This window comes from Lotus japonicus, chromosome 1, assembly GCF_012489685.1.
Source record: "Lotus japonicus ecotype B-129 chromosome 1, LjGifu_v1.2".
NCBI lineage: Eukaryota > Viridiplantae > Streptophyta > Magnoliopsida > Fabales > Fabaceae > Lotus > Lotus japonicus.
In genome coordinates this window covers 136,652,722-136,668,506 of record NC_080041.1, presented here as the reverse complement: position 1 = coordinate 136,668,506, position 15,785 = coordinate 136,652,722, and the positions used below count along the sequence as shown (strand labels likewise).

At 35.7% G+C, this 15,785-nt stretch overlaps 2 protein-coding genes across 2 annotated transcripts; both read right to left on the bottom strand.

Annotated features, from left to right (window-relative positions):
• Positions 1-199: 199 nt before the first annotated feature.
• On the bottom strand, positions 200-3,489 carry LOC130731429 (probable protein S-acyltransferase 12). Its single transcript, XM_057583720.1, has 5 exons — positions 2,727-3,489; positions 2,121-2,247; positions 1,925-2,010; positions 1,633-1,698; positions 200-643 (listed from the first exon to the last, which is right to left on the bottom strand). Exons 1-5 carry the CDS (start codon positions 3,171-3,173, stop codon positions 527-529), a joined length of 843 nt encoding a protein of 280 aa, XP_057439703.1. The 5' UTR covers positions 3,174-3,489; the 3' UTR covers positions 200-526.
• A 694-nt stretch (positions 3,490-4,183) lies between these two features.
• LOC130731428 (rho GTPase-activating protein 3) lies at positions 4,184-8,255 on the bottom strand. Its single transcript, XM_057583719.1, has 5 exons — positions 7,441-8,255; positions 6,601-6,721; positions 6,358-6,477; positions 5,486-5,716; positions 4,184-4,982 (listed from the first exon to the last, which is right to left on the bottom strand). The coding sequence occupies exons 1-5, from the start codon at positions 7,902-7,904 to the stop codon at positions 4,452-4,454; spliced, it is 1,467 nt and encodes a 488-aa protein (XP_057439702.1). The 5' UTR covers positions 7,905-8,255; the 3' UTR covers positions 4,184-4,451.
• Positions 8,256-15,785: the final 7,530 nt, after the last annotated feature.

Below are 15,785 nucleotides of genomic sequence, written 5' to 3'. Positions count from 1 at the left end.
AGATGAATATACAGTTCTAATCAATGCTGTGGAGAACAAGACGTGCCTTGAAGCCACTTTATTCTGACCCTGTTTTCAGCAGTTCTCCCCAGTAAAATCTTGGACTCCACAATTCCTTTACAAGTATAATATTTGTTTGAGCTCTTAAATCCCTTTTACGATTAATTAAAACACACAAATAAGGTTGACAATGCATTCATTGAGTGATATGAAAAATCCACTCTGATCATTCATCCATTCCACATACAAACAAACCTCCAGCAGCAATTAACTAGAATGGTGTAATAATCAACAGCAGTTGTCCTTTGAAATCAAATCTACATTTTGCCGCGTTCAGATTACAGTTTCTTAAACTGATTATAAGAATAACCAATACAAACTGAGTTACAAATATACATATATATCAACTAGACAATCCTTTGACTTTAAACATCCACTCACTCATATGCCCTATGCCGCATCCATATGAATTAAGCATAAAATGCCATCTGTAAAAAAAGATTTAAACCTATAAACTCCCCAAGCTTCATACATCAACATCTGAACGTGTAGGGAACTCAATGCCCCTTAGTGCAGATATGTTCTCTAAATCCTCTTTTGAAAACAATGGGAGCAACCATAGGGCCTTCTTTGCGCCAAAAACCTTGATAAGTAAGAAGTAAAACAGATTTAGAAAGAAAACACATAAGGGTGAATAATTAAGTTTAGCTCATGTACTTTTAGAGTTTAGAGGGTAAAGTGCAGTGTTATTAATTTTAACAACCTCATAATTGGTGGTGATACATGCACACATACTTAATCGCAATCTCACTTGTTGATTTTTTAATCAACTGTTGTAACACTGTATTTTACCCTCTAAAGTGCAGCCAAATTTAATAATTAATATTCACAAGCTATAAATTTGATTACAGATCATGCGACTACTATCAAAGGATTTACTCCTCAGCAGAACACCTTATTTTATGTTAAATTACATTAAAACCAACACATTATTCAATAGTATATTTTGGTCATCAACTTAATCTACTGGGGTAATTATAGATCATGTGTTTAATTCATGATTTTTTTGGCGAAAGCAATTCCTCAGCAGAATTTCATGTTAAAATTCATTAAAAACGACGTGTCATTTAAACTAGGTTATGGTCACACAGAGAGGAATGGGGAAGAGGAAAAGTTCTAACATCCTTCTGCAGTAAGAATTTTCTTACACCTCAAGAAGGGACCTTTGACTTCCATTTTTTACTCCATTCTTTTTCTTACTCCTTCATATCTTTAAAAGCAACAGCTAGAGATCCTCCTTGAGAAAGAAAACTCTTAACCCCACCCGGATGTAACCTCTTTTTTTTTGTGGGGGGGTGGGAGGGGGGATGAGAAGACTGGCCCTTAAAACAATTCATTATTACATTACTCTTCCCTTAACCAATCCATGCCTGAACCAGAGTTAATTACAGAAATAGATCTTTCTTTTTACTTTTTCTTCTTTAAATTATTGACTCATGAATCATGTAAGTAATGTCTAATTCCTAAATTATGAGCCTTAAAATTGTTTAGTATTGTCAAACATTTTTGGTTTGTTCACTTGTTGTTTTACTATCATTTTGTAACCTTCCGCTATTTGCTGTTATATATTACCTGCTCAAAATTATTTTTCCTGCCCAGGTCGTACCTCCACTTGATGCCTTTTTTCTTCTCATGAACCTACAAAATCAATTTAACAAATATACTTTAGACAAAAGAAGGCACTAAGTTTCATGAAGAAGATTTAAAATCAAACAATGCTGAATTTCAAAAACACTGCAAAATTATCTGGCAGTTATTCTACCATTCTTTAATCCAGTTAAATTTCAACAATGCATGGCTGACAATAGCATTAACATACACTAGTTCAGGTAGTTTAAAGAGAAAATAACATGGTATGGATTACCTCTACTGAAGTTGTGTTGCTTAACAGAAGAGAAACATGCATAACAACGAAGCACAGAAGGCTTAGTGCAAAGGCTAAATTAAGAACTGCATCAAGGCACACAATCTGTAAGAAACACTAATAGTTATGACAAGACAATGCAATTAAAGCTAGTCAGAGTAACTTGATTTATACAACAGAGACTACTTATACTTACTAGAAGCCAGAAAGATGAAAGCAAGGCCCTCAGGAGACAATGAATGATTCCTGGCTCCACCAAAGAATCTGACAAAACTAGGGATCAGAGCTAAGCAATCCAGTGTTGTCTCCAGGAATGTATACAGCTACCAATGATAGGGAAGGGAGAGAAATAGAAGTTAGGTAAAACAAATACTGGAAGTAGCATGTCATTTGACCTTTTCCAACTCCATCTGGCCTCCCCCCCTTTTTTTTTTCTTCTAATAACATGTTTTCTTCTAGGGTGAAATACTCTAGAACCACTTATCTCTGGCATCCAGAACCTACTCACTGATACTTCTCCCCATAATTGATTTTAACTTTAGAATCAATTGTAGAAAGTTTTCCATACATGTTATCAGTCAAAATCAAGTGACTTAGATTAGGTCCAAATTGGTGAAACCACAATCCACTAAAAGAAAATACTTTAACCATTTTCAGATTTTGTTTTTCTCTAACAAGAAACACTCTCACTTTCAACAAACATAATAGTAACCAAGCAGGGAGGCATTGATGGAATGGAAGGGTCACTGGAATATTAACTAGCAATGGCAATAAATTAAACAGAGAAACATGTATGAATTACCAAGAAGAGGAGAAAGAACTTGTAGTTACGCGCCCCAACGCAATTGACGACCCAAATACAATGATGATCCATCTTAAGAACACACCTTTGGCAAATAGAGCAGTGGTGGCATCGTGGGGGCTTGCCGTTGAGGCAGCGAGCACAATATCCAGTTGCTGCTGCCTCCAAATCAGAGTCAGGTAAATTGTCTTGATGGGGTGTCCAATTTGGAGGAACAGAACCAGGATCATTGAGCACCACCATGAAGTAGGACCAGGTTAATAGGATAAGCAAAATGTGAAAGAGGAGGATGATGGAGAAGGCTAAGAAGGAATGAAAGAGAAGAGGACCCCATGTGATGAAGACGACAGCGTAGTAAGTGAGAGCAACAATGGCGGCGAACAAGAGGATCATGAGGTAGCCAAGAACCCTAAGGCCAGAACAGAGCTTAAACACGTTGATATGCATTCTTCCTCCTCCTCCTCCTCCTCCTCCTGGACCTGGTATTGCTGCTGCTATGTTTGGGATTGGGAATGGGAATGGAATTCTCCTTCTTCCTCCTCTTCGTGGCGGGAAAAGGCGCTTCAAGATATCCGAAGCCAGATTTGGATAACTTCTCCTACTCCTTCTTGTTCTTGTTCTGTCTGATTCCAATCGGAAAACGATTCATTCCATCCGTCGCCGCCGCTATGTCAGTCACACTCACACGCACGACTTCATTGGAGAGATGGGAGGGACAGTCAAATCCTGGTCGCTTCCGATCTGCAACAAAACACCGCGATCAAACGAGTTTAATTCAGTATTTACCAATGTGTTTCATTGTTTGCGACGGAAATTAAATCCGTCACTATCTTGGCGCAACATATCCGTCACTACTACTTGCGACGGAACACATCCGTCGCAGATTCTGAAACTTATTTGCGACTTACACCTTATCCGTCACAAATACCTTGTCAACAGTTTTGTGACGAAACTTTTATCCGTCACGAAATGTTCGACGGAAAATGAATCCGTCACAAAATTCTTGGAATAAAGATTAATTTAGCGACAGAACATTAGACAGGGATTTTTCCGTCGCAAATTCCATGTCCTTTCCTAGATGAAACCTAAGGATTTTGTCCGGATTAAAAATATATTGTTCTTATTAAATATGAAGATTGAAAATAAATTAATAGTAGTACTTTCAATACAAAAATCATGTTTAAGTAAATTAAATATTCATAAATTATTTTAATTAGCATTCATACCTTCATATTAATTTGAGTTCTCAATATTAAATCCCAATACTTCTTTGTGAGTACAATTAATTTGTTTCTGAACCCAAAATGTTATTTTGAGCTGGTTCTAGTCCATGCAACTTCAGTAACAAGTAACAACTAACAAGTCTAGTAGACCACACCATATATGCATGTAATAATCAAATGTGTTAGAAAATAAATTAAGCTGTAGGTGCTGCATTGAAAAGTTTGCACCACATAGAAGTTTAAATGAAACACATGATTATTAAGAAATTTTGCGTCCTTTCACCTAAACACATGATTATTGAGATAATACTGCTATGATTACTAAGAAATTCTTGTTAAATCAGATATTCAACACGTTTCTAAACATCTATTGAACTTTCATTCTACATAGACACCAAAAGCAGCAGTTACACCTGAGGCTATGCTACATACAATATCACTCAAACATGATCTATACATCTCAATCACACAAACTATAAAACCAGAGCATATAACAGCTACTTTAGGCCCAAGCCTCTCCTCCTCCTTCTCTAGTATTTACAATGCCAAGGTCTGCACGCTTCTTAGTAGACTTGCTCAGTTGAAACACAGGGTGTTGGCATAGCCTGCGCACTCCTTTTCTCAATCTCAGCCAATGTTCACTGTCATATATACCTCTATATCTACTTTCTAAAGGACCACTCTCATATCTAGAAGGTGAGCTACCACCTGAAACAGATTCCAATGCGCCGCCTCCGGTTCCTTTTTCCTCAGAGCTCCAAACCTTCTCATCAACACACCATTCCATTCTTGAGAACTCGCTTTTGTCAGGTGGCATTGTTGCACAAGTATCCACTGGTTGTGCACTAGATTCCTCCCTGTTATCTTTGAAAGGATGGGAATCACCTTTGCAGGAGGGAGAATTTAAGAGTGATGAAAGCTGTCTCGCTTTCGCCATTGATTCATCTCTTTCTCGAAGGGTCTTCAGAATCAACGTCTTAAGGAAGTTCATGACTTGCACCGCGTGAATCAATGCAGTCAAAGGGTCGACCATCTGCATAGCACAAGAAAATTAGTGTTTATATATGCTCTAGAATAAATAAGAAGCACATACCAGAAATTTGAGTCCAGTTCATCTCAATCCATAAGAAGAGATTTGTTCACTTTTTGTCTTAAAGTGTGTGCTAAGGGATATCCAGAAATAGCCTAACAGGTTAGCCCATCTTGGATTTAGCATTGCTGGTGATTATGCATCACTACACCATGAATCCATTTGCTACTGTAAACTTCAATTCCTAATTCTATCAATTTCAGATTTATGAAAACAACTTGATTTTATCTTTCTTTGCACCTTCAAAATGACCATTGCAATTGAGTTTACTTGGGTGGCAAAATGGTTCAAAGTTCAAACATATTGAACTAATGAATATATTGAAAATATGAAATCAGGTTGCTCCACGGAATGAGTCTAATTAAAATGTGTTCGGCGAAACCAACAAGAGAAGAGACAACAAAAATAACAGAACCATACATCTTTTCTTATAATGTATGACTGACCTGTGTCATGTTGGGGGCGAAAACCATAGCAATATTGCGTGCATTCATTTTGTTGAACTGTTCATGCTCAACAACATCTGCCATCAAATTGATTGCCCAGTCAAGTAGTGCAGCTTCAGTTGAAGGGAGTAACTTCACAAGATTAGTACAATCCTCTTCTGAGTTGCAGTGCATCACTTGTTCTGGGGTGAGAGAATCAAGTACCCCAGTTGGAAGCTCTCTAAACCAAGCCTGCCAAGCATAGAAACATAGAAATGGGATAATCAACATTAGTAACACTAACTAAAGTAATTCTTGAATACCACATTGCCTGACGACACAATCAATCAGAGACTTTCATCAATGCAGGCAATGAGTTGTTTATAAGAAAGAATCCCTTAATAATGCACACCAATGAACAACATATTGCATGAACAGTTTCTCTTAACCCATCTAAAGTAGATTTCCTTGTAAGTGCCAGACCTTACCAACCCAAACTAGATAATCAACCATTGATAAATGAAACTATTGTTTGTTCACATTCATCTTTGCAAAACACATACAGAAACCAAAGCTATGGCCAAGCCTCCTTTCCAAATATTATACAAATAAAACACTTAAGTCAAAGACTTCATATAAGTTTCAAAGATAGGGTTTTTCAACTGTTTGAAGGAACAATAACAATCTCGTACTAACTGCTAAGCCATGATCAAAGTAGGCTTCGATTAACTCTAATATACATATTAAACTTGGGTTCAGAGTCTTGTGTTTAGAAAAAATCCGGCAAGGAGAGCAAGCCCTATGAAGATGTGATGTTCCCGACTTGAACATGATTGACTACGGTGCAGGATACTAAAATAACTAGAAAAGCTAAATATAAATTTAGTATATACCTTTATCAAACCAGATAAACAATGAACCTCCACTCCACGTGGCACTAGACCTCTGTTTAACTGACAACGAACAAACTCTTCTTGGCTATTATCAGCATTAATTCGGAATATTCCTTCTGCCTTCAGGGATCGCAAGCATGAAATTAGACTTAAAAAGTTATATGAAAGTAAAGAGGATTTATACAATACTCAAGTTAGGTTGTGAAATAAATTTTATTGGACAAGTATAATAACAGAACATACTTTTAGGCCTCCCTCTGAATACAATCGGTTTTGCATCATCAGCAGAATGGTTGGGACACTGTTCCCCCTTTCATCATAAGAGCACTGCATTGACTTTGCTGAAACTCCAAATACCTTTGCACTGCATGATTGTAAAACACAGTCAAAAGTGGATTAAAAACAAAATAGAGGAAGAGAGTAGGACATAGATGGAAAGGCAAATGAATTCCCTCCTCAGTAGAACATAGAGGCAACAAATTCATAAGACCAATCAAAGAACCTTTCTAATTTGTATTGAGTTTGCAAATCCAATTACAACTGTGGTAGCAAGCCAATTCAGTTTACAAGGCCCATTTATTTTTGTTATTCCTTTTATTTTCATTTTAGAATGCTCTGTTTCTTAGAATTTGGACACTTGTATGGCCAGCCTTATTTCTAGAAAGATGGCTGTTAGGATAAATTTTGTATTTCCTTTTCACTATCGATTATTCAGGAAATGTTTCCTAACTTTCCTAATTAGGTCTTAGATGTTCTTCTTTGATAGGAATTAACTTCCTATTGTTTTCTTTTTAGCCAACTAATTAATAAACACAAAATCTTTTGGTGCAAAATTGCAAACATTTAGCATTCATGCATCTGCCATTAGGTTGCCTAGCTCATCACAATCTTATTAATTAATGCACTGAAAAAACAAATGCATCTAATCCTAAGCAAATTACAAACCAACACACTCTGATCTGAATTCTGAACGAAATTCAACAAAATTGAACCTTTAGTGTTAGTTCTACTACCTATTTTTCTTCAACTGTTAATAACAGCTGTGAGATTGGTTAGGTGAAGAGAACACAAGAGAAACTTCACCTGGCACTAGGCACCTTCTGAGGAACCTCTGGCTGAAGCTCAGTAGGTAAACCGAGAAAGCCATTGAACCTATCAAAGGTAACATGAGAGACATGGCGAACCTCCGTTGGCCAGCTAATATCTAAGGAAGAAACATCTTCCCTGTCCACACTGCATGTGACCAGTGACTTCTTCAGAGCAGCCACCAGAATATCCAGTATTGCAAACTGGTTCTGGTTCTGATTGTGAGACTGCCCACGCCAATTACCTTTGTCTTTTGAACCTGCAGGATTGATGAGTGGTGTTGAAACAGGGTTGCTCCAGTAATCATCTTCATCATCATTGTACAATTCTTCTTCTTCTTCCTCTTCCTCTTCATCATCTTCATCATCTTCCTCATCCTTCACGTTGTGGAAAAATGGACTTGGTGGAGAAGGGTTGAACTCCACCAGTCCACAAGATTTGGATCGAAACAAGCGAGTCATTGCTGTAAATAAACGAGAAAGCAATAATGGGATGGGGTCAAAAAAAGGATCTGAATGTGTGGGATTGGAGAAAGACTGAAAGAGTACAAAAATGGGGCAGTGAAACTATAACTAAAACTAAAAAGGATTTCTTTTAAAGGCAAATGGAGAATTGAGATGGGTTTGGTTAAGGCTTAAGAACAAATACAATGGAGAAAGAGAGTGAGAGGAAGCAAAGAAGGAAGGATGAATGAACAATGGGATTGGGATGGTATGCTGCTGGTAAGATTGATGGAGACAAGTTGCTTTTCTTTTTGTTTGTTAGTATTATATGAATTGTTGGTGGTGGTTTTTGGTAGAGAGTAACAAACAAAATGACCAAGAGTGAGTGTCCAATTCTAGGAGCCCCCTAATATGCACAAGTATTTTTCTTGTGTAACATTACACAAGCCGGTTTAACCGATTTTGGTGGATGGACCGGGTTTTTTCTGTATTATTTTAATGAAAAAATATACTTTATGATTTTGACCCCAAATTATCATATATATGTTAGATGACCCATTATCTTTCTCATTATTCACCTAGGTCCCTTATCATCTTCTTCATCTTCATTCTTCATCTCCTTCATCTTCATTCTTCAGCCGCCGTCCCGCCGCCGTCTCATCTCGATTGAGAAGGGAGATAGCGATCTCGAAGAGATTGAACCATATTTGAGGAGTGTGAAGAAGATCGTGACGCTTCAACGTTCTCGTCACTCCGCATCTCGCCGCGCGCCGCACCTTCTTGTCGAGGAGCAAGTTGCGGCCGTGACTCTCGAGAGCCACCGTTTGAGCCGCCATCGTCTCTTTCTCATCCTCTTAGAACTCACACCCTCTAAATCACCAGTCACACAGAGCTCAACCATATTTACCCAGATTTATTCCTCAACCACCGAGGCAATTTCTGGGTTCCCTTTTTGAATCTGGCTTGTTCTTCATTCTCTCAACAAACCAGTTCCAGATCTGATGGAGGTAATAATTTACCCAAATCTGTTCCTCAGTTCATATCAGAGGAGAATTGGGTCTTTTTTTTTGAAACAATTTAATTGGGTCTGAACATTATATTTGAATAAATTTGGTGATTGATGAGATTTGATAAAGGGAAACATAATAGATGATAAAAGGAAACAGTATGGTTTGGGCTGCTTCAGGAAACCGACCGGAGATAAGCTAGACTGGAATGTTCTTAGACAATATTCATTCAATGAGTTTCTTGATTATTTGAGCAGGTTTGATTGTTTCAGGTCGGTCTTTTGTATTTGTACTATGTTCATGGTTCCATTAAGCTGTTTAAAAAAAAGAGATTTGATAAAATTAAGATTAGGCAGCGAGAAGCATTCAGCACAGCTGCAATAATCAAGCTAAGATGGACAATGTCTCTAAGAAGCATTTGATGTCAAGGGTTGCGCTGTTGAACAAATGAAAGCTATCTTAATCATATCTAAGGACTTCATTTTCGTTTAATTTGAGTCTTGTCACAAGAAACAATATTAATTGTCCAGGACAATTAGCTCTTTTTTCGTTAATTAATCATATCAGTGTACTTGTCACTGTTTGCTAAAAAAAAATTAAGATTAAAAGTATGTAAATAATCAATTGATGATTTGAGGATAATGGGTCATCTAACATATATATGATAATTTGGGGTCAAAATCATAAAGTATATTTTTTCATTAAAATAATACAGAAAAAACCCGGTCCATCCACCAAAATCGGTTAAACCGGCTTGTGTAATGTTACACAAGAAAAATACTTGTGCATATTAGGGGGCTCCCCAATTCTAATTGGGAGAAATAAGCATTAAGTTTCATTCACAGTTTCTTCCAGATGGAAATGAAGTGGAGAGATGAGAGACTTATGAAGAAAAAAGATGTGATAAATAATTTAATTGAACGAGAAGATAGATATGTATATAAAATGAATGTGAAAATGAATTAAGAGTATATGAATGAATCATAGCTCAAGAAATAAATAGTAGATATCTCTATAGTGTATACACATGATAGATATCAAGAGTGAAAAAAGAGACAGCGTGAAAGTAATGGATGTGATATGCTAATATATGACATATATGTGCTAATTTATGCAAGTTTTGATAATTTTCCATCCCCATGTTGTTAGGAATAGATTTTCTCTTACATGGCTTATTTACATAAAAGATCACCTGAAAGTTAAGTAAAGATAATGTATCTAATCAGATTGGAGAGTAGTTCAACACTTATTCTTTTAAATAAATGGCTGGATGTTTGATTTCCAACTCTTGTAAATGAAAATATTTATTAGTCAGTTCTTACAACTTAACGTATTGGCTGAAGTGATGATTAGTCTCCTCGTTGTACTTGATGTATAAATACTTTAAGATTTTTGTCACAACTTTTTAAAAGGTTATCAAACCTTATTATGTAAAAAAATCAATATAAAATTATTTCCTCATTTATCACACTAGTTTTTCTTTTGATTGCTCGATTTATTAGAAAATCTTTCACTTTACGTCACCAAAATATTCGACCTTCAAACGGAAAAAAACAGGGTGTCAATGAAAAGCTGAACAGAGCAACGAATCCAAGTTAGGAAGAACTAACAATGCGGTATTTCCATGCTTTCATCATATGTCATATGATATAGATAGATGTAAGTTTGGTACATATATCATTGAAGGTTGAAAGATGCAAAATTTCTCTTAAGGGTCACAGGATGGTTTGATTCTGTACAGCCAAAAAGTACAGCCCCTGTTTTGGCTGCTATTGATTTTTGGCTCCGAAGTCACATGCGTGTGTTTGTTCCTTCCTTAGTCGAAGCTGAAAGACTTTAAATGCTGACTGAGATTAAATAATAAATACTGCAAACTAGGAGGAAGTGTATTAATTAATTAATTAGTTTATGCCAGTCATTTTCCTAAGGGCATGGGATGGGGCATAATATTAAACAGGAATAGGTGGTAAAATTGGTGGGGGTAGGAGGACAAGGCCATGCATATGCACCTAACTGTCCTGTCATTACTATGCCATCTCCGCGTGATGTATGTTGCGCGCCTTTGGTCCCCACTCCAGTCTCCATACGTTCGTTCTACTTGTACTCTTTACAGTACTCTACAAGCATATGTGAGAGGAGCTAGAAGTAATGTTTCATCTACACCTCTCTTTTGAGGTGGAGAGGTGGAATGGTAAGACCGTAAGAGAGATAGGAAGAAAAGAAAAAATAAGAGAGAGAAAATATGAGATATGATAGATGATAAGATGAGAGAGATAGAAAAAAAAAAGAGATGGAAATGAAGTGTTTAAAAAATGAGGTGTGTATATATCATTACTCCAAATCAGCAATTTTTTACACAAGAAATTCTATTCTGCAACAGTTTTTGTATATACTCATTTTCGTCAATTAAGAAAAGAATATGTGATGTGATAATATTCTTATGCTACTTAAATGTGCTCGTGTTTCGTGTGGATCTATAAAAATTGCCTGCTAACATGGTAAGACACCTCATTTTCACCTCATCTTGCATTGGTTGACACTTATGCAAGATACGTGGTTATAGCACACATGCATTTGTTAATTTGGGTGTAGGGTGTGTGGTGATATCAACATGCATTGTTTGACAAAAATGATGTAGTGTTGTGTATGAGCATTAGTTGACATTGATGCAGAGCATGTGGTAAGGTTATGTCAAGTGTTGAAGAACTTATATGAGAAAACTAATATGAAAGTTGCACTATCAATTTTTAACAAGGTTTTTTGACACGTAGATATTTTTACTAGAGTGGTCCAAAATAATCGGTCTGATTGAAACCCATCAAAACCGAGATTTTTTATGTTGAATTGATTGGGTCAGTTCGAACCGCGGTTCGCTCGGGTTTAGAAATTCAGTTTTTGGTGGTTCAGACCAATCGGTTTTGATTTGGGCTCTAGCCTGACCAAACAAGACCTTAGAAAAAATTGAAGCATCAACCCATGCCTAATCATATCCTATCCCATAAGTAATATATATACTCTCACTATACTATATCCCCAACCTTCAGTCATCACCCTCTCAAATCCAAACCATAGTCGCTGCCCCACATCACCAGTCCACCACTTCTCCTCGAGCCACCACCACTACTTCTCTTTGACAAATCACAATCCACCACCACCACTTCTACCTCTTCTCCTTGATGGGACGAACTGAAGCCACCACCAACACCACCACGTATCCTTTCTTCTCTAGATCATAAACCATCACTTCTCCTCTCTTTTCCATATTTGGGTTTCTGAGTTTCTTCCTCATGATCTCCTCTTCTTTTTATGTTTTTTCGTTTGGATGAACTTACTAAATAAACCCACTTGAGATAAGCGTGATCCATTCAACCCAAATTCGAGCAACCCGCCGCCTATCGGCAGACAGTGGTGGCCTGGTGATTTGGTGTTTTTTCACTCGACTAAAACCGGTGTTTAGGCCCAAACCCGCCCATTGGATAACTCTAATTTTTACAATGGTTTAATTTCAAGTGAAATGTATTATTTATGGTGGAGTGTGATAGTTTCTTTGTCGATGAGAGCAATGGAAACTATGATTGTCAAAATGGACTATGAAAACGGAAGATGTAACCCTTACAATCAAGGTGTATATTTTTGGGTTAATTGTAATGATATATATAGCAGTCTCACACCGCCACTGTGATAAATGAAGAGGTCATTCAATAAGCTATTGGATAATTCTCACATTGCCTACGATGTTGAAGCAAGAGGGATGCCAAAGTTATATATTGGACTTAAGTTCTTTATTTGAAAATGCATCAGTTAGTAATATTTTAAGCTTATATCTAACTTCCTTAGTTTAGATATTTGCTTTGTGAGAGTGTTGGTGTACTTGAATCATGGAGTGGTTGAGGGTGAGATATATATGTTGCAATAATTTTTACATAGTATTTATTCTTTAATTGTCGGTTTAGAAAACGACAATGATTTTCTAGTTTTAGAATTTTTCACATCATATTCTTGTGTTGTTGATTATGTTCATGTTTTACTCTATGCGTGGTGTGACATATTTTTTTCACAATAATTGGTGTATTGAGGTGGTTGAAAATGTGGTCTTTATATGGACCCACGTCAGAGCCTCTATCACCACCTATATTCATCCATCGTCGCCGCCACTCGATACCCATGTGGCAGAAAGTGAGAGAATCATTAGTTAGGTTATAATGAGAGAATTGTATAGACATATTGCGAAAATGACTTTTTTAAAGTAGTGAATCAATTAATTAATTAAAAATTATAATTGTTGATTAATTAATCAACAATTAAAAATTATAATTGTGATATTATATTTACACATCTATATACCAAACTCAGACCCTAAATAAATTATGGTGTTTATAATTGTTGACCACAGTAAAGGCTCTTTATTAGATAGAGGAGCTAAACTTTTTTTTGGGGTACTACCTTTTTTGTGTGCACATCATTCTAGTGGTCTTTAAATCATTGATGAGCATGCACTACCAATCATGGTAGTCAGTATCGTGTGTATCGCACGATACGTATCCCTATACGATACGAAAATCAACCAAACGATACGTATCCCATGTATGTATCTTTTTGTGTTCGTATCGTGACCTGTATCGCACATATCGCATGAGTATCGCACGATACGTATCCCGATACGATACAAAAACAATTTTTCAAATGCTGTTTCATCTTACTCCCCTAGAAAAATTAGGGAGTGGGCATTTAATTTCATTAAAAATTAGTAAATTGCTCTATAAAGTGATGTTTTCTTTGATTCTTTCACCCTTTCACGTTCAACTTCACTTCAGCAGCCCTTTCATGTTTCACGTTCAACTTCAGCAGCCCTTTAATGACTTGGAATTAGGGAGTGGACATTTAATTTCATCTCTTTGATGTTTAGTACTTTAGTTTGGCTTATGGCTTGGAATTAGGTTGAACTTGAACTTTGTGAGACTATTTTTCTACTTATGACTTGGATCTTTGATTATTTTGAACTATACTTAGATGATATATTAGTATATTATATAATTTATGACTTAATTTTTTTTGTGTCCGTATCTTACGATACACGTTACGATACGATACGCGACACGGAATTAGGGTCTAGCGATACACGATACATATCTCGATTTGACTACCTTGCTACCAATTGGTCCAATTTGCCATATGCATATCCTCTAACACTAGTCTCTGGCTAAGATTTACTTTGAAGCTACTCTATCATGAATCCTTCCATGTTCGAAGAACCATATTCACACAAAGGGCGTTTTCTTTGGGGAATGAGAATTGAAAGAAGAAATTAGGTGAAGGTGTCCAAGTGTAACAGTTTAACTAGACCACACCAACCCCCAATTAACTAGAATAGAACTTAGAGTAATGATATATACACACCTCATTTTTTAAACACTCAATTTCTATCTCTTTTTATTTTTATCTCTCTCATTTTATCATCTATCACATCTCATATTTTCTCTCTCTTACTTTTTCTTTTCTTCCTATTTCTCTCACCATTCCACCTCTCCACCTCAAAAGAGAGGTGTGTATTAAACATTACTCTAGAACTTATTAACGAACAAAAAGAGTGACATCTAAGGTATTCATGCTCATGATTAAATAAATACTTAGTAGATAAGATGGCTTACGTTTTAGTTGGTCACGTCAACGTTATTTGTAGTCTTATAACCTTTACTCCTTCTTGACACGTACGTCCCTTTACATGGACTTAACCAAGTGCTCTCATCATTGTTCTATTAAAAAAATATTAAACTAAAGGCGAAAAATATTTATATATATATATATATATATATATATATCTGATAAGAGCATCTCCAATGCTAATTCTTAGTTCTTAACACTATTCATGTGGGTTTGTACTGCCACATGTGTTTAAGCAACTCTCAGGCAATTTTGCTCCTACCATGAGTTCTTAGTTCTTAGCACTTCATTTGGTCTCACCAACCACATTATTTATACTTTTTATTTTCATAAAATAATAAAACAAAACTCATAAGTATTAAAGTAATTTTGATGAGAGAGAAAAAATAAATTTTTATGCTAAGAATTCAAAAAGTAAAACTTCTTATATAAAAACATAGTTCTTATTTTTAAGAACTAAGAACTCACTGTCATCTCCTCCAATTGTTAAGAACTCAGTTCTTAGTTTTTAGCTAAAAAATAAGAACTAAAAACTTTGCATTGCAGATGATCTAATGAATTGGAGAAGTTTTAAAATGATATACATAAATATTTTTATTAGAAGAGTTGGTGCCACCATAAATTTGATGCTCTTAAGTCTCAACTCAATCATAATTATCTCATGTGAAAAAAAATTATTTGATGAAAACTGAAAAGTAAACTCTTACTAATATTTTTTTATGTGATCAATTAAAATCTCAATGTACCATTAATATATTCACATTTAATTTAGTGAGTAATATTTATTTACATAACACTTTCCAAACCATCTTATTTTCATTAATTTAACTTTCTATCTCTCTCTATAGTTTTTGTCACATCATATAGCATATTACTCTTTTTTCTCTCATTTCTTTCTTATTTCATAAAGTGGAGGTGTATTAAGTTTGTAAAAGAAACATTATATTCTACTTTTATTTATTATTAAAAACAAATGTAGGCGTATTTTTTTTATGAATTTTTTTTCTTTCAGAAGCTAAAATGAACAATTGCTACGTTTTGTAAGATAAAATAATCAAACTATGTTAAGTTCAAAAAAATACTTTAAACGTTAGCATACATATTGCTGGATTTCAGTTTGCTGGAGTCTTTGATAGTTTGTCTTTCCGAGGGCCGGGAGGCCTTGTTGGTGACTTTGGGTTTTGTATTAGGCCTTGTTTGTTTGTGCTATGTTAAGTTTCACTCTTTGGAC

Bases quoted from the DNA above. Each gene is read 5' to 3' on its own strand.
- LOC130731429 (XM_057583720.1), bottom strand. From the start codon at position 3,173: ATGCATATCAACGTGTTTAAGCTCTGTTCTGGCCTTAGGGTTCTTGGC. The intron at 2,248-2,726 runs GTAATTCATACA...TATCATTGGTAG, and splicing joins AGTTCTTTCTCCTCTTCTTG to CTGTATACATTCCTGGAGAC. The intron at 2,011-2,120 runs GTAAGTATAAGT...GCCTTGATGCAG, and splicing joins TTTCATCTTTCTGGCTTCTA to TTCTTAATTTAGCCTTTGCA.
- LOC130731428 (XM_057583719.1), bottom strand. From the start codon at position 7,904: ATGACTCGCTTGTTTCGATCCAAATCTTGTGGACTGGTGGAGTTCAAC. The intron at 6,722-7,440 runs GTGAAGTTTCTC...ACAATCATGCAG, and splicing joins CAGAAGGTGCCTAGTGCCAG to TGCAAAGGTATTTGGAGTTT. The intron at 4,983-5,485 runs GTCAGTCATACA...TGTGCTATGCAG, and splicing joins TCGCCCCCAACATGACACAG to ATGGTCGACCCTTTGACTGC.